Raw genomic sequence first — 21,040 nt, forward strand, 5'->3', positions numbered from 1 at the left:
GCTCCGGAAGTCTGCAAAGTGCAGCAGTTTGCCTTTGGGACTTGGTGTTGCCAAGGGCTTCTGGGGCAGAGAAACCCTAAGTGAAACCTGGTGAGGAAGGGGTGAAAAAGAAGTTAAAAAAGAAAGATTTCTATTCCCTCAAGTGAGGGGACTTTCTTTTATGTAGAAAGGCAACATAGGAAAGAAAAGTAAGCACTGTAGAGTCAGAAGACCAGGTTCAACTCCCAGCTCTGTTACTCACTGTGTGGCATCAGACAAGGGTTTTAACCTTGTCATTCCAAGTCTCTATTCCTTCATTTGTCAAATGGATGTATAAATACTACACCTAAAGGGGACTGCTGAGGCTTAAATGAGATCATTCTGTGCTTACTTCCTAGTACAGTGCCTGGCACATGGTAAGTACTGAATAACTATAGCTGTTATTAATACGTCTCAGGATGTAGGGGATGACATTGTCTAGTGACTCTGAAAGTCATACTGGATATTGTTAGTGTGCTTTGTGGACAGGCTTCCCCACAACCTCACAGACTCCCTTCGCTGTCCTGTTCTGTCGTAATAGCTGATGTTGCTGCTTCCCTTTCCTTCTCCTCCCTGCCTTGTAATTCTGAACACCACGCTTCCCTGTTACTATAAGTGTTCTGATTTAATAACTTAGCAACTCCATAATATGCTTTTAATGTCTTTCTTTATAAATGAGCTCATGGCAATTAGTGACGACGCACTGAAAATGGGAGACACAAGTTAGAGCAGAAGTTATATAAATTGATGAAAGGACTCTGGTCTTGCATAGAGAAGGATCCATTAGCCATTTAGTACTATTCTTAGAAGTGGCAACCAGTGTCTATGTTGCAAACCCATGTATTGATGAGACTGTTGTTCCTTAACAGGCCCTAAAAGATATTTTGATTACTACAAAACTCTCATTGTTAGTGTGCAACTAACATCTCTTTTCACTAGCAGTACCACTAAAGTATCTTCAAGTGGCATGAAAGTGCCCTTAACCAGATGGACTAAGAATGACAGTATTGTTCAGAATTCAGCAAGCTCCAGCTTCAACCACCAGCATCAGCTGGGAGTTGTATCCATTTACCTCCTCATTTGCAGTCTCCACCCTGGAATCTGGCATGGCATTAGGGAATCTCAACTTGGCGTCCACGGACTTCTGGATACCAGAAGTAGACAGTCCTAAAGAAGGACTACCTGCCCTTGATGTGTAGTTTTGTATGTGTATTCTCTTTTTGGGAAAAGGATCCATAGCTTTCTACAAGGGGCGTTTAATCCTCAAAAAGCTTGAGTCATAGTAGAGGAAAACTCTATTCCTGCTGCCCATGTTCTACCAAGACACCTGGGTTCTGCACAAGTATAGCTTCATTTTCAAAGAAGGAAAAGATCTTATTGTTCTGAAGGACTTTTTTTTTTTTTGAAGGACTTTTTATCATGTGCCTTCTGCCAGTTCATTCTCAGAAATCTTCACCAAATTAAGCTAATTAAATTATTATCCAGGCACATTCTTTCATCATTTGATGGATTTGATTTCCCCACTTCCTGCCATGAACTGTCCACTTACTGCATTATCTGTTTCAGACCAGACAGTCTGCAGACTGCCCTAAGGCTTTGGCAGGGGAAAAAAAAACATTAAACAAAACTAAACGTGGATGAATGGAACAGAGAACATATGATTTCTCAATTATTGGGGGCACAGCTGTCTCACTGAACCAAAATAATGCTTCTCTCAGTTAAAGCAGCAGAAACCACAAAACACAAGTTATGTTGGTGGGATTCAAATGACTTTTAATTCTTATTTTCCTAACGTTTTACAGTTAAGTGTGGGGAGTAGAGACAGGGATGAAAAAGGAAGGGAAAAGGGAAAGGAAGAAAACTATTCTTTCAAGTTCCTCGAATGACTGAAGCGTGTGCTAGGATAACAAAGTTCAGTAAAAGCATCAAGTCCTTTTCACCACAGAGCTGCTAATGGAGATGTGTGACAGAGATATGGCAACTCTTAAGATCTGGTGGAAGTGACTCCAACAGAGAATTAATTCTGCATCAAACTTGGCACACATGGAAGACTGGGCAATGCAGCTGCTACACAGCTGGGCAGATGAAAACTGGACTCTCCAGAATCTACTTCCTAGCATGTGAGTAGGCGCGTGTGTGCCCCTTCTCTGGTCTGAGCATCTCGTCCTCTCCAGCAGGGAAGAGACACCCCACCAACCATGCATCAGTGGGAAAATTGTCTGGGCAGGACTCTTTTAGAAAAGAAAAGATTTCTTTTTTATATTTGCTGGTGGTGTTGATTGACCAGAAGTGACTTTTACTTTTGGGCAGGAGCTTTGTGTCCTGGCGATAACATAATCTATACTTAGCATTCTTAAAAGGCATAGGAGTGAAAACAAGGCCTCTTTAGGACCTAGACTAGTGGGAACGGGCATACGTGGATTCTGCCGAAGGGTAAAGGCATGAAACAGCTAATTCTCTATCACAAGTGAACTGCCACAGATAAATGAGACCTTGGCTTTTCCCATTCATACACATACTCACCTCTTCTAGCTTTTACTACTAAAATCTAAGGTCAGCTTAATCACAGTTTGGGATTAACTATGATTGTGCTTCTAAAAGTTAAGGTGAAAAGCTACATTCTTAATAACGTTTTCCTTTTTCCTAATGAAATGGATTTGAATAAGCTAAAAGCCTAAAATCTAGGGACTCTTTTCATTATTTTATTTGTTGGGGGCAAACCATAAAACTTATCACTGCCATTTTTTTTTTAAACTATAGGAATAGAAGGACATGAAACGGACAGGAAGTCATTACACGCATCACAGAAATGGGCAGCATGCATCTAATTCTACCTACTGAGCAGACAGAGCTAAAGGGGGTCAGTTCTCTTGAGAAGAACCTAAATGTGTCTTAAAGGGAAAAATACTGCACTAGCCTTTCTTTCTTTTTTTTTTTCTGAATGGAAGAAAAGGATATATGGAGTTGAGGGGGGCTGGGAGGGAAAGTGTCCATTAAACAAACACCTATCATTGAGTGAGACAGCTCTATCAGGGTGGTGTTGGGTGTGGACTGTGGGTTTACCTTTGGCAGCGATCTTATATCTTAGGTAACTGGAGTGAGACTGAATAGTGGGGTAATAGCTGCGTATGGTGAGTGCATATGGGTTTCAAATTCGGTTCACAGCCAATGAGGATGAGTACAGACTCAGCGCCCTAGTCTGCTCCTCCCCCGACCCTGAGCCATCTATCGCTGTGAAGCCTGAGCGTTTGGTGAGAAAGCTGCATTCTTAGGTAGCTCCCCTGTGATTGCTCTAGGACTGCGGTTTGCTCCGATCTGAGGTGTGGTTTCCTTATTAGAGAAAGAAAGTGTTCAATGCTAAATAGGAGACTGAAGCCTTGAAGACATTGTATAGTGGCGACAGGTGTTCTGCATCAGGAATAGGCTGTTTAACAAGTCAGATGCATATTATCCCCCCTTAAGCATTAACTTTTTTTAAGCAACAGAATTATATTTTTTGGCTTGAAATGGTGCTTTCTTCTATATTGGATTTCTCGGTTTTCTTAGTAGATATCACTGTCTCCTCCAATATTTCTTCAAAACTTTCCCCTATCTGGGAGGTTTTCTTAGAGGCTACCTTAGACGCCTCCTCTTCCTCCTCCTCTTTCTTAAGAGACAGCCCAGTGGATGAGACTTTGGAGGTGGTAGAACTGAGTATTCTAGGTGGGAGCAGATAACTTGGATTGGGAAGTGGAGTCAGCCCTGAAATGCTTAATCCACTGGTGCTAAAACGTGTCTCTTCACCTTCCAGAAGTTTCCTGTAAATGCAACAGAGAAATATTCTCAGGAAGTCGACTTGAAAGTTGTTTTTTTTAAGATTTTAATCCTCCAGCCCCTATTCATTTTAGAAAGATTCCAGATTAGAAAGATTTTGCAGTTTCTTCATGAGAATGAGACCACTAAATATTGAATTTCAAGGCTCAAAGACCTGGACTTTATCTGGCACGTACACACGTACACACACACACACACACACACACACACTCTTACATCTTTAGCACCAGCTGCGTTTAAGGCACTGTCAAGGGGAAACCTATCCTATTCGCAAATACATTTTAAAAAAAACCCTACAACTCCCCTTGGTCTCATCACACCCATTTTTGGCACTTAGAGTCTACAAAGCTCTAAGGAGAAGTAATTTTACTAATTAACACCTTAAGTGAAACAGGGATAAGCAGGTAAGAAGTCCACAAAGGAACTGCCTAATTCAGCCTGAACTTGAGATTTGTATTTTTTCAATGTGTAGGGATACAAAGGAAAGGGAATCAGCAATAACAGAAACCAGTGAATTAAGCTGTTTCAGATACCAAGCTTTTCCCAGGCTGGCTTAAACAGCATCATAAAAGAATGGCCCCAATACCTTTTTTCTCATAACTCTAATAATTTTTTATCACCTTTTTTTAAAAATCAGAAAATCGAAACACTATCAACTCCTCTTGGAGTTTTGTTTTGAAGTAGTATACCTAGTATAAGGATAAAAAGGAAAAATTCTCAGACAGATCTGGGGTTGAGTCTGAGCTCTTCCATTGCCAGCGGTGTGACTTTAAGCCTGTTATACAATCTGTGGTTCAAGTTTTCTCATCTGCAAAATGGGAATAATATGACTTGATACCTAGATAATGTATATGCAGTACCTAATATAGTGCCTGTCAGTAGTCATTCAAAAAATAGTAGCTGCTGTTATTTATTTATTTTTTTAAAGGTAAATGTTCACTTACATATTGCTTGAGTAGGAATCCAGGGGGATACCTCACCTATAGGGACTTTCTATGGCATATGAACCCTATTTTTAAAGTGAAGGTCTGATGGATTTTATTTCAACTCACATTATCCCCTTAAATCCTAGCAGAGGTAGGTAGACTACTCCAGGCCGAGTAAGATGGAGCTGGATATAACCACGTCGAGGGACGTAAGGGTCAGCTCACCTAGAAGGATGTCTTTCCTCATCCCCCCGCCCCCCACCCATCAGAAAGCAGAGAGATTAAAACCGCTTATTTGGGCAGCGATGCGCCAGGTGATGGGATAGGCTTGGGTGAGTGTGCCCTGTGACGTACCTGTAAGCTGCTATCTCAATGTCAAGAGCCATTTTGACATTGAGCAAGTCCTGGTATTCCCGTAGGTGGCGGGCCATTTCACTCTTGGTGTTCCTCAGGTCATTCTCCAGTTGCCCAATGTTATCCTGAAAAGCAACACATGCCCAACATATTTAGGCCAAACCAGATGACATTCACTGAGACTGAGACTGAGACTGAAAGCAAGGATTCGCAACCTTGCCTACACATTAGAAATTCAGACCTGTCCCCCAGCCCAGATTCTGATTCATTTGTTCTAGGGTGGGGTCCCAGCATGTGCATTTTTTCTTAAGGTCCCCAAGAGATGTGGATATATTTCTGCCACGGGGCACATGGTTCTCAGCTGAACACTGGGGAGATACTCGTTTTTTATTTACTCACCATCCCCCCCTTGCTTGTTATATTACTGCTGAATCACTCAGTTGATACACGTCCTTTCCAAAACCAAAGGTTCAGATGAGGGGCTTAGATTCAGGAAATTCCAACTGTGGAAAGCACAGAGAGGATGGCAAGTCTTCTCTGCCTCCATTCGTTTTGATGCTTTCCTGGAAGTCTGCTACTCAATCACTTTACTGAAAGCATTTTATATGACAGATAGGGAGGAAGCATAAACACTCCAACGAATTTTTTTTAATCTAAATGGCAGACTGAAGTTATAATATTTTTGGATTGTCAGCTTCTATTTGAAATTATAATACTTTTAAAAAAGAAACTAAGTTCATATAATACTTCTGCTTTAAGCCCCTCCAGATGCACACCTAGGCAAAGAAAAACAAAATAGCTTTAAATTTGTGATTCTTGAGAAACCAGAGGATCTTTTAAAAACACAGCAGATCCTACTACTCATCTGCTTAAAACCCTCCAACAGCTTTGGAATTCAGTCCAAACTCCTCAGCACGGCCTATACTCTTCCCATTGCTCAAAGTGTTTCCGTTACCCTGGTCTTCTCTTTTGCTCCTTGAACTCAGCAAGTTCATTGCTATCCCAGGCCCTTTAGGCTAGCTATTTCCTGTTTGGAATGCTCCGTGGTGGGTCTTCACATGGCTGACTCCATGTCATACGAGATTCCGTTCAAATGCCCTTTACTAAGACAGGTGCTCCTTGGCATCCAATACAAGTACCCTTTCCACACCGATCTAGTTTCCACACTGATCTAGCCTGTGATTTTACCATAAGCCAGGGCAGCTGCTAGCCCAGGAAGGAACTTTGTGTAAATGAGAAAAAGTCACTTCCAGTGGGAAGACAAATTAGAAAAAAGCCCCCACTTGAAACTGGCCACTCTGCTTTTTAGCGCTTATCATTATCTGGATAATTCTTTGTTGGGGGGGAGGGGAGGTGTCCTGTGAATGTAGGAATTTTTAGCAGCGTCCCTGATGTCTACCCACTAGATGCTAGTAGCACATGCCCTCTCTCCCAGTGGTGATAACCAATGTCTTCGGACATTGCTAAACGTCCCCGGGAGGGTTAATCACTATTAGAGAACCATTGCACGCAGATGTAATTTACATGGAAATGTGGACCCCTTCTGTCTAGTTCACCCCTGGAAGCCCACAGCCCAGATGCTCAATGAATGACTGTTGAATGAATGAATGATGCTACACAAGCATTTCTTTTCTTATTCTGAGCAAATAACTTGTAATTCAGTTGCAACTCCGTCAACACAAAGAGCATAGTGACTGAGAGTTATTTTCATCAAACAGTGATGCAGATAAACATATTAGAAACCTCAAGAAAGTAAGTGCTGAGGAACCCTTTGAACTTCCCTTGTGTTCCCTTGTGGGGACGATGAAGTGATGGTGAAAGGCAGGGCTGATGCATCAGAGGGTGCAACCTTCCAAATCAAGAGAATCTGCACAAAGAATTAAAATTCATACCACCTACCTGTTCTATAAATATTGACAGGATTGCCACAAAGAAGAAACTCAGTTAACTGATAGGTACAGAGCAAGGGATGATAAGCAGTGAAGAAAATACATAACACACTGAACAGCGATGAAAATATTCCAGAGCGTATTAAGAAATCATGAAGGTTTAAAAGGATTTTTATCAAGAAATTTTACCTGATGGTTGCTATATTTGAGGCTAAACTAACCTAGAAGCAAGCCTGCTAGTGACGCATTAGGGGTAAGAGAATCAATATTACGGTGGTAAGGGGGAAAAGAGTCTAGGGTGAAGGAAAAAGGAGAGGGAGTATACTCATTACACAAAGGAGCAAGAGAAACGTTATACGAAGAAAAAAAGAGGATTTCGTCAGGATCTTTGGGTTGCACTTCTTGCCCTGCCACAAACATCTAATGTACCTCAGGCAAATCCCTTAAAACACCAGATTATTATTTTTTGTTTGTTTTTCATGAAGATGTATATATCCATAACAGATTTTTTCAAAATGACAATTCTAAATAAAAACCCTTCTAAAGTGGTTTGTACTACTCTTTCCTAGACATAATGCAACTTTTCTCAGCAACTACTCAGGCTGCTTATTTCTATCCTAAATGCCCCTTAGAGCAGCGTTCGAATCAGTGTTTGCTACGTATTGCTTTTCTTTGTCCTGAAAGTTGAACTAATCTGTTTCTCCTCTTGACAATGCCTGACTCCAGTGATTCCTCTTCTGTCTTGCTGCAGGATTGAAATCCAAATAGCAAAGTGCTTTAGAATCATGTAAAGTAACAATAAATAGGCTGGAGGCAGCATAAGGGCCAACTTCCTAATATGTGATTCAGAGATAGGCTTTTTGTCACATCAGCAGGTTAACTAGGTCTTTTTTTTTTTTTAATTATTTTTGTTTCACAGCTGTGTTTTCTGAATAAGAGGTTGTTGAGGACCTGAGTTCCAGATAGATGAAATTTCTTTGACCTTTTCTTTTGTACATTTCACGTCTCTTTTATGAAACAGTGTAGACAAAAAGCACAACTTTGCTCCTTTTAGAAGGAACTGTGTTGACTGCTGACCACTGCTCCTCAATGTCTAGTCTCTTTGTTTGCACTCTCTTCCCCATACCAGGCTGTCTTGCATTGCCCTTCAAAAGCCCTGCCAAAGATGGCCTCCAGCTCGAAATGTGAGCGGAGCACTGCGGTCTGCCCCCTCCCCCAACCATGCAGCTGCTGCTGGCTTAGCCTGAGGGAATGGGAGAGAGGCACTCCCTGCTCCACCGGGGTCTCTCCTGGAATGGCTAACATGAGTGCTGAGCATCTTCCTCAGGGCCAGAAGGATGTGGGCTGGGAGTAACTGGCCACACTAGCATCTGCAGTGGAGCACAGGAACAACAGACAGTGCTGTGGGTTTCATCACTTTTAGGGACCCTCAGCCAGGTGAGCAGTAGTGAGTGCAGCACAATCTGATTGAAAGAGGCTGTTCAGAATTACTGAAAGACGCTTGATAAACGGAGGTGGGGAGAGGGGATTCTATATGTGGTACACGCGCACGAAGGTCACTCCGCTGGCCTTTTCTCACTCCTGTCTTTGCTTTAGCCCATCTTCCCCCCGCCTCCCACCACCATACTTTAAAATGTTGCATTATACGTATTTCTATAGGCTGGTTTACACTGGGAAGTTTAAGTCAATGCACCCCCAAATCAGTCTGAGGAATGACAGTGCTTTTATTGAAATTGCATATTCCTGGGCCCCACCTGCAAACTACTGAATCCATATCTTTGTGAGTGGGCCTGAGAATCTTTCTGTTAAGCTCCCAAGTAACCTTGGTAGGTCAATGGGTTTAGGAACCACTAGTTTTTTCTGTAAAGGCTCTATCAGGATGGCCCAGGTGACAATAATACAGTGAGGTAGAGGGGGCAAAAACAGAACAAGAGAGAGCAAAAAGCACATGGAAGAGTTGAAAAAAAAAGAGAAAGAGAGACCGAATGAAGCTTTTTCCTTGAATTCTAATTTCAGAAATGGATCTATCAAGCTATAGATTTATACTCAGCCACTGCCACTCCCAATCTCCAAGGGGCCAGCCCCTTCCTGCTATTTAATTAGGCTGCATTCCAACCTCATACTGGAGAGAAGAGGGCAGACTCGGCTCATCTCCCTGGAGAGCAGTAACTAATGGTGTGATCTTGATTGTTCAGCAAGGTCTTTCAAGGAAAGCTTCAGCCTTCCAAGACTGACCATAGTATAGGGCCAGGGCCTCCAGTACTCTGCAAAAATGTCCTTAGACATCTTTGGCAGAACAGGGACCCTAATGGTGGTGAAGCAGCTATGCAGGAACCAGAATCACTCTGTGTCAGAAATGGAAAGCCTTCAGCTAAAGAGGGTGGCTCCTTTTGGCTTCTGAGGACAACAGCCCTAACTCCTCATAATTTTTCCTGCTCTCTCATCCACCATTGTATACTTACTGTGTCACCTTGAATCATTCGTCACCCTTTCAAAAGTGTGATAAGCTTTCTTTCCTCAAGGAGGCTGTCAATTCTCAGAGTCAGGGAAAATGTGACTTTAATGGGGCCTTCCTCTGCCTCTAAGAGCGTGGCAAACCTGCAAAGGAAAATGGCCCTACCACTAATCTCTGAAGCAGAAGAAAGAGAACGGCCTCCCATTACTGCAGTGAAAGGGGAGGGTGATGGGGTTAAAGGGCAAGAAAACAATGGCTGAATCTCACTGTGGAGAAGGAGGCTTTTCATCTCCATCAGCATTGCTAAGACTGTTAGCGAGAATAGCCTGATGACACCCTTGTGACTTCAGGATCCACAGGGGAAGATGTGAGCCCCTCCTCAGCCTTAGGTCCTAAGAGGTAGGAAATATATATATACACATACATATATATACACACACACATATATATTAACACACACACACATATATGTGTGTGTATATATATATATATAAATCTGTTGTCTGATCTTCACTTCCATTCACAGCAGGTCCACTGAGGCTCTGAGGCTAAAGCTGATGGGGGCAGCACAGCAGAGCTGCAGACCTGGCAGCTTCTGTTGTTTTGTTGTTTTCTGCAGACTACGTCTGGATGACCCTACTATTGTCTAACACTGAAAGCCTTTTAAAGCAAACAAAACAAGTCAGACAATACTATCACTACCTCTCAGAATATAGGGGCTATAACCAGGAAACAGAGGACATGGCAAAGCCCAATTCAGATGGCAGTTGTGGGTAAGTCATCCTTTTAAGAGCAGTACTGAGCTAGCCCTTCTGAAGACCACCTAACTCATCCTTTGAAGCTTCTAGAAAAAAACATGAAGTCTTAATTAACTAAATGGGATTAGTTCAGGCCATCTGGGACCTAGGCCACATAGTGAAAAGTTCAAGTTACAGATATTGAAACAGAATAGAAGTATTTATTGGAATATTACTGTAATTCCAAACACCAAAACGAATGTTCTAAGCAAGCTTTCTTCCTTTATCAAAGGGAGTAATTTATAATGAACAGCAAATACTGCGTGTCAATAATAATTCTCTAACTCCAGACTAAAATAGCACTTTGAGGTTTCACTCCTTTCTTGATTGCATTTTATTAATGTTCCCAAACTCTATTAATTTTATGAAATGTAAAATCTTGGCTAGGATGAATTACTGCAAGTTTCCAAATTATTAGCATTCTATCCCATGAAGCTTTTATTGCAACTTGAAACTGAACCACACTATTTAGATTCTTTTCTACACGTTTCTCTTGCCTCTGTGTCCTTTGTAGTCATAAGCCCAGAATGTTCTGTGTGGTAAAATGAAGATGCAGTGGCCTTTGTTTGAAGAGAAAAGGAGAAAAGAGCCAATCGATACCGTCACGAGAGCTTAGAGGACAGGCAAAGACAGAAGAAAAATAAGTGACCTATAACAAAGATGAACCCATCTCTGTGATTTAGCACATGCATTTAGGATGGAAAAATGTTAAGGAAATGGGCATTTTCAAGTGGGACTTCACTGCTGCTGAGCAGATTAAGTGGTTTTTGTTAAGTGCTAAGCCATCCATGAAAGTGAAAATTGATGCTGTCCACGAGGTGACCTTTGATTGCAGGTAGCCGAGACGGATGTGTTGGTGTTGCAGAAGAAAAAAAAAAAATCAAAGCAGTTAATTGCCTGGAGAGTCATAACTGGGACATGAGACAGGAGGGAAATTCTGAGATGGGAAGAACTCGAGATCAGCACCGAGGACAGCGCCCGACCATTCTCATTTGCTAAAGGCTGTAAAGCTTTCCTTAGGAAGAAATATCTTTAGTCGGTCGACGAGGGAACCGTGTGTGTGTTGGGGGAGGACAGAGCAGGGCGGTTATTACCCGCCCAATCACTCATCTCGTTGGCTCCCAATCTCTACTCCTTTGAGGGCAAAAGTCAAGACAATGGGATAGAACCCTTCCCAGTTTAGTCCTGCATTCTTCCTCCAACCCAAGGGCAGAAATATTTCCAGGGCGCACAGAAAGCCTTCTAACGTCAGTCAAACAAGCCAGACAGCGGAAACAGCACCGCCAACCACGGAGAGGCTATGACCCACCCCCGCTGGGCTCACTCCTACTTTGGGTGGGGGCTGTTCTTCAGGTCGCCAGCGTGTTTATGCCCACTTGCTGACAAGAAGGCATGAGTTAGATTTTCAGACCCCGAAAAACAGAAGCTTGAGGGCTGCTTTGTTAGAAGGGCTCGGAAAGGAACATAAGAGAGGGGCAGGGAAAGAGTGCGTCTAGGCCCCTAAAATTAGCGAGAGAGGCTCCAGGGCTTTTTGTTTGCCAATGCCTCCAGGCGGGGCTCTTTCTGTCCCCTCCCTTAGCCTCCCCTTGGTTTCTAGGCCCCAACTGTGCGAGGAAATATGCGCGGGAGAGAAAAGGACTCCCCTCCCTACGCAGCGCTCCAACTTTTACCTGGTAGCTAGCCACCTCGGCACTGTGCCGCTCCTCCAGCTCCAGGATCTGCCTCTCCAAGGACTCATTGGCCCCGCGCAGCCCCTCGATCTCAATGGTGCGTGCCTGCAGCTGGCGCCGGTACTCGTGAATCTCCTCGCGGCTGGCCCTGATGGCCTCGGTGCTGCGCGCCGCCTGCTCGTTCAGGTTGGCAAACTTGGACTTGTACCACTCCTCGGCCGACTGCAGATTCTTGGCGGCCAGGGACTCATACTGGGCGCGGATCTCCCGCAGCGCCGAACTCAGGTCTGGTTTAGCCACAGCCACGTCCACCTCGGCCGCGGCCTGCGACGACGCCTGCAGCGTGGCCAGCAGCTCAGCCACCTCCTCGTCGTGCACCTGGCGCACGAAGGCTAGCTCGTCCAGCAGCGACTCCACCTTCTTCTCCAGATCCAGACGGGCCAGCGTGGCGCCGTCCACGTCGCGCTGCTGCGCCTTCAGGGCGCGCTCGGCCCCTTCGCGCCCTCGGCTCTCCTCCTCGCAGCGCGCCCGCAGCCGCTGCACCTCCTCGGCCAGCCCGTCGCGCTCCAGCAGGGCCTGCGCGCGCGCGGAGCTCGCCTCCTCCAACTGCGCGCGCAGCTCGCGCAGCTCGCGCTGGAAGAGCTCGCCGACGCGCGACGGCTCGGCGTGGCGCTGCCGCAGCGCGGCCAGCTCGGCCTCGAGCGCGCGGTTCTGCGTCTCCAGCTGGTGCACCTTCTCAATGAACACGGCGAAGCGGTCGTTGAGGCCCTGCAGCTGCTCCTTCTCGTTAGTGCGGATGATCTTGTATTCGTTGGTGCGCGCCGCCGCCTGACTCAGGTCCAGCCCGTCGGACGCCGGAGAGCGGCGGTAGGCCAGGCCCAGGCCGAGCGACGAGGCCGAGGAGCAGGCAGCCGCCGAGGCCACATTGCCGCGGGACAGCGACTGCGAGCGGAAGCTGCCCGCGCCGCCGGCCCCGGAGAGGCGCGAGGACAGGCGCGAGCCGTCTCCGAACACCTTGCGGTAGGAGGAGGCGGCGCACAGGTAGTGCTCCGAGCCGAAGCTCATGGTGCCGGGACCAGGGCCGGGAGAGCGGCTGCGGCGGGAGCTGGCGAGCAGCGGAGAGGTGCGGCGGGCGGGGCGCGGCGGGGTGGCGTGCACCGGGTTTTAAGGCGGGGCGGGAGGGGGGGGGGGGCTGGCGCGGCGCGTTGTGGGCGGAGCTCCTGCTCCGGGTCTGGCGGAGAGAGGGAAGAGGGGCATCCAGGAGCGGGGGCGGGGAAGCGCAGTGACTACCGCAGCTCCTTGCGCCACGGACCGAGGGCGCGGGGACAGAGCTGTTTGCGGAGGAGCCACCCCCTGTCTGAAGCGCCCTTCCCTTAGAATCGTCTGGTTTGAAAGTGTCTTGTGCAGAGAGTGCCTAAACGATCGGGGTTTCCCCTACGGAAACCACACGGCTCCATCGCGTCCCTTGACCCTGTCCTCCTTGCCGCCTTTAATCCACTGGGAGGTTAGTGTTTTCTGGAAGGTGTGCTGTACGCTTATCTCCACCCCGGAGCTCCCGAGCGTGAGGCCTTGTTTTTCTAGATAGAGTGTGGACCCTCAGGGCGCGGCTTTGTCCCCTCCTTCCGCCCGCTTGGGGTTCCCAGGGGAAAAGTGGGTCTACGTCAGAGAGCATCTCATCAGCTGTTCCTCTGCAGCTCTCGGGAGCGCCCGGGGTTGGGTGGCTGTGCCGAAAAGCTGCGACACCCGGGGGAGAGAAGGGAGGAAGGTGAAGAGCGTGGGCCTGAGTTGCAGGGAGTGGAGAAAAAAGGAGGAAAGAGCTGGGATGGCCACGATGGGCAGAGCTGAGGTGTCCCTGCCACTTGTATAAGTGTGCTCTCCTGTTCACCACCGTCCCCTACCACTCTCCATTGAAAAACGTCCACCTTCTTACTGCATCTGCTTTACCTGTGTGGCCCTATAGCCATTTGAGATTTCAGTCTGTGTAAATCTTCATCTGGTTTAGGCAGGGCCCCTTCTTGTGGAAATCTGTCTTTGGACAAAAGGAGTCCTTGCAAACAGATTAAACTCCAAAAGTGGGGTAGAGTGCTGATGGCTGAGCTGGCCTCCATCACTAGGCGGTGGTGGATTTCCAAGAATGGGATCTGTAAAGATGAAGGCTGGGAGGAGGCCCTGTGGGGTCTTCAAACTTATAATCTTTCAGGATGTGGCTGTGCTTTGAGAGGGAGGAGGAAGAACTTTTTAGTAGATTCCAGAATTCCAAACTGAAGGCCTTTCTTAATCTTGGAATCTCAAGGATGTAGTTCTAGGGTAAGTTTTACTTCCATGGAGGAAATATTATATGAGACAGGCCACTAAAGGAAGAGGGGAATAGAGTCCTATGGGACTTTGGAGCATATTCTTGGCTTTGTGTTGTGTGTCATGTACGATGGTCAAGCTCTGCCACAGCCTGTCCCCGAGGTTCCTAATCATTCTTTCCTCACTGCGTCATTCTGCTTGTTAGAGCAGTGAGACTCTTGAAGTCTTATTCATTTCCATGCAGCCAGAATAAGGCTAAATGGGCTTCAGAAAGGTTTTGGCCAATAACAAAGTAGCAGGCTGGTTTATGATTCAAACAAGGTGATGGGTTTGAATCGTGGCTCCTACCACCTACTAAGCATGCGGAGATAACAACACCTACCTCACAAGGTCATGAGAGATGAGTTGGTGCATGTGAAGGTGCTTCGTACAGGTGTATGGCGTTGTTTTCATCATTGCCCTCTTTTAAATAACGGATGTGGCTTTGCATCTACCATCAACAGCAAATGAGGTGGGTTTCATAGTGGGATTGTCCACAATATCCTTGCACAGGCCTCCAGGCTGTCCCTTAGGAGTGCGAATACAGCCCTCTTGACTCTTTGTGCTACCAAGGGCCAACATGAGTGTGGCTGAGTGGAAACAACCACAGATAATTAAAAAATCTTACTTCTGGGCTGTTGTTCCAATCTCATTGTAACCATATTTTTCAGGACTACCACAACTCAGCAAGATATCCTAGTTGGAGTTTCACCTCTCTTTTTCTTTCCATCCTCCAACAGAAGCAGTAATCCAAAGGCAAAACACACACAGAGCAGAAGAAGGTGAGGCAAAAGGCCTGAATAACCCATCAAAGGGGTAGTGACCCTGGAAAGTCTAAAGTGGGCTGCATTTTGCAGTTTCTGACTAGCTTACCTGAGATTCCACACTGAGATTCCTGCATGAGACTTGTGCCTCCCTGCCTCCCCTTTCTTGGCATACCCCCCATAGACCCAGATTGTTTGGCTTTAATCATTGTAGCACAAAGCTGTACTACCAACGAGTGATCTTGGCTGAGTCTCAAACCACAACTCCTTCCAGCTGGCCAGGTCTCCTGAGGGAATGCCCTGCCTTATGCAAAAGGGTGTGTATTCATCTTCCTGTAGTGTCAGACTCAGGCACTGCAGACCCATTGTTCATTTATCCCGAGGTTCTCCCTTGTGCTACATCCTCTGTGGCCTCTCTGCAGCATTTGGCAGTGCTCACTACTCTCCTGGGTGTCAAGGACTCAGTCCTTGGCTTTCTGCTCTTCTTCATAAACTTTTTTTTTAGATATGATGTCTCCCAGAGGCAGGGTCCCTTGTGGTAAAGTTCTCTCCGTAAGAGCTCTAGTTTTGCATCATGGTTCTTCCTAGCCATGGAACTTAGAATAAGTCACTATTATTTGCTGAACATTAGTCTCTTCATCTGTAAAATTTCAATAAAACCATCCACCTGAGTGGTCTCCTAACCTGACTGCTCATTAGAAGTACCTGGGAACTTAAATTCAGATTCCCAGGCATTACCCCAGACTCATTGAATTTAGGTTTGAGAACCCTTGATCTCCCCCTTGTGAGATTACTGTGAGATTTAAATGAGGTTATGTATATAAAGTGTGTATCACACTGCCTGCCATGTGCTTGCTCAATAAGTGGTGGCTATTAGAAGTAGTAGCTTCTTTCATTCATTTGTTCAGCAAATATTTACTGAGTATAAGGCACTGGACTAGGTGCTAGGACTCTGATTCCATGCGACTGGACTTCTAGCAAAAAAGACAGATTAAACAACTAATTACACAGTTAATTGTTAATTATAATTGTGACAAGTGCTCTAAAAGAGAATATCAGATCCTATGGGGCATAAAACAAAAGACCTGACCTATGTTGATGGTTCCCAAATCCCTATTTCCAACTTCCAACTCCAGACTCACATCTCCAACTGCCTGTTGGACATCTCCTCAAGAATGGTTGTTGCTCTCCAAGTACTGTTATCTAAAAGTGAACTTATCATGTCCCTCTAGCCTCTCCACCTCAGCCCACTTCTCTCTCTCTCTCTCTTTTTTTTGGCTGCTCCATGCAGCATGCATTCCCTGACCAGGGATCGAACTCAGGTCCCCTGCATTGGGAACACAGAGTCTTAACCATTGGACCACCAGGGAAGTCCCCCTACATCTTGATCTTAACTGTTCTGTCCCACCCGTTCCTCTTCTTGTGCAATTCTTTCTTCCTGGGATTTTTTCCTCTGTCCCAATTTCAACTGTTAAGGCTCAAATGCTACCTCCTTGAGGAAGCCTTCCCTGATATTTCCAATGTAAAGTGATCCTCCCCTCTCATGAACTCTCCTCCTCCTACCCACAGGCTTTAAAATACTCACATGACTCAAAATTACCTCCCATCTTCTGCTGTAATTATTTGCGTGTTTGTCTAAACTGAACTGGAAGCTCCTTGAGCACAACTCTTCTATATCTATGTATCTCTCTCAGCATCTGTCACAGTTTTAAACACGTGTGAGGAGAAAAAAAAATGGTTGAATTTTTCCAAACACTTGGGAAGACTCTTTAGCATGGCACCAAGGGTGTGATCTATAAAAGAAATCAAGAAACTTGACCCCAACGTTTAATAAGATGAAAAGACAAACCACAGACTGGGAGAAAGTATTTGCAAATCACATATCCAACAAAGGATTTGTATCCGTAGTATATAAAGAACTCTAAATACAGCGGTAAGAAAATGAACATTCCAATTAGAAAATGGACAAAAGACTTGAGCAGACACTTCATCAAAGGGACTATACAGATGGCAAATAAGCATTTAAAAATATGTTCAACATATTTTTGGGGAAATGCAAATTAAAACTGCAGTGATATACACTATATACTTACTAGAGTGGCTGAGACAAAATACTGACACTAGCAAGTGCTTACAAAGATTCAGAGCATCTGGATCTCTTACCCACTGCTGGAGGGACTGTAAAATGGTACAGCCACTCTGGAAAACACTTTGGCAGTTTCTTATAAAGTTAAAAATACATTTACTGTATGACTCAGCAATCTCACTCCTGAGTATTTAGCCTAGAAAACTGAAAACTTATGTCCACAGGAAAATTTGTATGTGAATGTTCACAGCAGCTTTCTTCTTTATAGATGAAAAGAGAAAACAACCCAAATATCCTTCAGCAGGTGAATGGATAAACAAACTGTGATATATCCATCCAGTGAAATGCTACTCAGTATTAAAAAGAATCAACTATTGGGCTTCCCTGGTGGCACAGTGGTTAAGAATCTTCCTGCCAATGCAGGGAACACGGGTCCCATCCCTGGTCTGGGAAGATCCCACATGCTGCAGAGCAACTTAGCCCCTGTGCCACAACTGCTGAGCCTGTGCTCTAGAGCCTGCAAGCCACAGCTGTTGAGCCCACGTGCCACAGCTACTGAAGCCCGTGCGCCTAGAGCCCATGCTCTGCAAAGAGAAGGCACAGCAATGAGAAGCCCATGCGCCCAGAGGAAGAGTAGCCCCGCTCTCCGCAAGTAGAGAAAGCCCATGCACAGCAACAAAGCCCCAGTACAGCCAAAAAATAAATAAATGAATAAAATAAATAAATTTTTTAAAAAATCAACTATTGATGAATAATTCTCAACAACTTGGATGAATCACGAGGGCGTTATGCTGAGTGAAAAAGTGTTCTGTATTATGTGACTCCATTTATGTAACATTCTTGAAATGACAAAATTATAGTGATTGAGAACAGATCAATGGTCAACGGATTAGGGTTGGGGGAGGATGCAACTATAAAGGGGTAACATGAAGGTTGTTTTGTGGTGATGGAACAGTTCTGTTACTCAAATTTATACACATGATGAAAATTCATAGAATGAAAGAGGAGAGAGAGAGAGAAAGGGAGGAACTTAGTGAAATCCAGATAAGGTCTATAGTTGAATTAATTTGTTCTGTCAGTGTCATTTTCCTGGTTTTGATAATGTACTAAGGTTATGTAAGATGTTATCATGAAGAGTGAGCTGGATGCATGGTACCTGGGAACTTTCCATACTATTTTTGCATCTTCTTGTGGGTCTTAAACTATTTCAAAGTAAGAAATAGTTCTTTGAAAATTATACATATCAAAAATAGGCAAATGTTCTTTGGAGATATGTGCTGAAGTATTTAGGTTTGCAATGTCATGATTTATATAACTTACTCTCGGTTTGGCAAAAATAGTACACACACGCGCACACACACACACAGATGCGGGGGAGATAAAGCAAATGTGGTAAAAAGTTAACAGTTGGTGAATGCAGATGTTTATTGTATTATTAGTCTTGCAACTTTTCTATAGGTTTGGAACTTTTCAAAATAAAAAGTTATGAAAATTGATTAATATATAGACAGATAGGTAGAAAGATAAAGTAAACAAAAAAGAATGTATTATCCATATCTGGAATTGAACCAGTGACCTTCAATCTAATACTCTACCAACTTCATCTAATTACAAATGCTCTCCCTCCTCCCCTCCTGCCCAGCAAATAGGAAAATCCTGCTTGTTCTGGAGTAACAACAACCAAAAAAAAGGTCAGAATTTACATTCTGTTGGGAGTATTTTAAGTGTTATACTGAATCCTTGGCATTACCATAGCCAATTAACAAATATTTACTGACCCCTGGCTATGTGCCAGGTGCTGGAATTATAGCAATAAACATAGCTAGAAGTGATAAAAAGTGTCCGTTTCTCAGATTAATTTTTCAGTAAATATAGAATCATACACATTTTATATACTGTTCTACAACTTTCATTCTTTACTTCAAAAATTGTGGCCATTTACCCACATCAATTATATAGACCTGTTTACTTCTTTTTATAATTCAGTGTGGTGTTCAGTTATATGGATGTGCCATAAGTTTCTTTTTTTTGAGGTACACCAAGTTCAATCATCTGTATTTATACCTATATCCCCATATTCCCTCCCTCCCTCAACTCCCTCACACCCTCCCCATCCCAGTCCTCTAAGGCATCATCCATCCTCGAGGTGAACTCCCTTTGTTATACAGCAACTTCCCACTGGCTATCTATTTTACAGTTGGTAGTATATATATGTCTATGCTACCCTCTCACTTCGTCTCAGCTTCCCCTTCACCCCCCACCCCCCCAAACCTTGAGTTCTCCAGTCCATTCTCTGCATCTGCGTCCTTGTTCTTGTCTTGTCACTGAGTTCATCAGTACCATTTTTAGATTCCGTATATATGAGTTAGCATACAATATCTGTCTTTCTCTTTCTGAGTTACTTCACTCTGTATGACAGACTCTAGGTCTATCCACCTCATTACATATAGCTCCATCTCATTCCTTTTTATAGCTGAGTAATATTCCATTGTATATATATGCCACATCTTCTGTATCCATTCATTTGTTGATGGGCATTTAGGTTGCTTCCATGTCCTGGCTATTGTAAATAATGCTGCAATAAACATTATGGTACATGTTTCTTTTGGGATTATGGTTTTCTCTGGGTATATGCCCAGTAGTGGGATTACTGGATCATATGGTAGTTCTATTTTTAGTTTTTTAAGGAACCTCCAAACTGTTTTCCATAGTGGCTGTACCAACTTACATTCCCACCAACAGTGCAGGAGAGTTCCCTTTTCTCCACACCCTCTCCAACATTTGTTGTTTCCAGATTTTGTGATGATGGCCATTCTGATCGGTGTGAGGTGATACCTCATTGTGGCTTTGACTTGCATTTCTCTGATGATTAGTGATGTTGAACATCTTTTCATGTGTTTGTTGGCCATCATAAGTTGTTTACTCAGCTTCTTGTTAGACTTTCATACTGTTTTTAGTTTTTCCCTATTAAAAACACCCTAATTTTTTAAAAAGAAAGAAAAATACATTACCTGAAAGACAAAGAAAATATATTAAGTCCAGCCTCCACCTCTACTGTGCCTTAAACAGTCAACCAGCCAACATTTATTGAACACCTACTGTGTGTCCAGCTACACGTTTGTGCTGTTTGTGTCCATTTGTGTAGAAGACATGAGACGTGGTCACTGCCTCTAAGGAGCTTACGATTAGTTGAAGAGCTATGACTAATTTGAGGTCCTAACTTACGGACTACCATAAGGCAGTATGTATTTGACTGAAGATGACTTGTGCTAAGCACTTAGAGGTAAGCCCACCCCTTTTCTGTGTCTGGTTTTATACAAGTAATATTTGTTCAGCCAAGTTTCTTTAGCACCCATGAAAAGATGTTTGCATGAGTGTATCATTAAGGCATGTGGGGAGGATTATGTCCCAAACTTTCTGGAGAGGTGGGTATTTTTTTTAACCAAGACACGTGAAAAAACATGGCATCAAGCTAAGTCATACACCTATTTGTCTTCTGTCCATAGAAATGAAACTATTTGTACCTACAAGAAAAGATAAAAGACTATGAGTTCTTTAGTATGGCTCAATTGATGGGCTACAATCTATGTGGTTGTAGCTTTGCTCACAAATTGGTGTTTACACAGTTTTGCATTGCATTGTTTGATGCACAGCCTTTTGTGCCCTTGAGCTTGTTCCATATTTTTGCTTAGGTATTACTTGGTGATCATTCTTATTTAAAAATAAAATAAAAACAAAAGTTTCTGTGTTTTGGCTTTAGCAGTCTCTCCATGCTTAAGCTGATCCAGAAGGCTCTGTGTGTTTGTGTACTTCTCTCTCTCATCCTTCCCCCCTTCCCAGAATTAGCTCTTCATTTCCCTCTTCTAAATCCTAGTTTAGGCTGAACCAGAGTTGCCAGGGCCCCAGGGTTAGGAGAAACAGGGACGCTTGCCCG

At 44.3% G+C, this 21,040-nt stretch overlaps 2 protein-coding genes across 3 annotated transcripts in view; one reads left to right on the forward strand and one right to left on the reverse strand.

Moving 5' to 3' along the window:
- Positions 1–1,777: 1,777 nt before the first annotated feature.
- On the reverse strand, positions 1,778–12,987 carry INA (internexin neuronal intermediate filament protein alpha). Its single transcript, XM_057734466.1, has 3 exons — positions 11,923–12,987; positions 5,112–5,236; positions 1,778–3,815 (listed from the first exon to the last, which is right to left on the reverse strand). Exons 1-3 carry the CDS (start codon positions 12,985–12,987, stop codon positions 3,506–3,508), a joined length of 1,500 nt encoding a protein of 499 aa, XP_057590449.1. The 3' UTR covers positions 1,778–3,505.
- Positions 12,907–21,040, forward strand: part of NT5C2 (5'-nucleotidase, cytosolic II) — a 144,776-nt gene continuing 136,642 nt past the window's right edge. For both annotated transcript variants that reach the window (XM_057734463.1, XM_057734464.1), the window contains exon 1: positions 12,907–13,045. The gene's annotated coding sequence lies outside the window, so the exon portion shown is untranslated. The remainder of the gene's footprint in view (positions 13,046–21,040) is intronic.

Source organism: Hippopotamus amphibius, chromosome 5 (assembly GCF_030028045.1).
Source record: "Hippopotamus amphibius kiboko isolate mHipAmp2 chromosome 5, mHipAmp2.hap2, whole genome shotgun sequence".
Classification (NCBI taxonomy): domain Eukaryota; kingdom Metazoa; phylum Chordata; class Mammalia; order Artiodactyla; family Hippopotamidae; genus Hippopotamus; species Hippopotamus amphibius.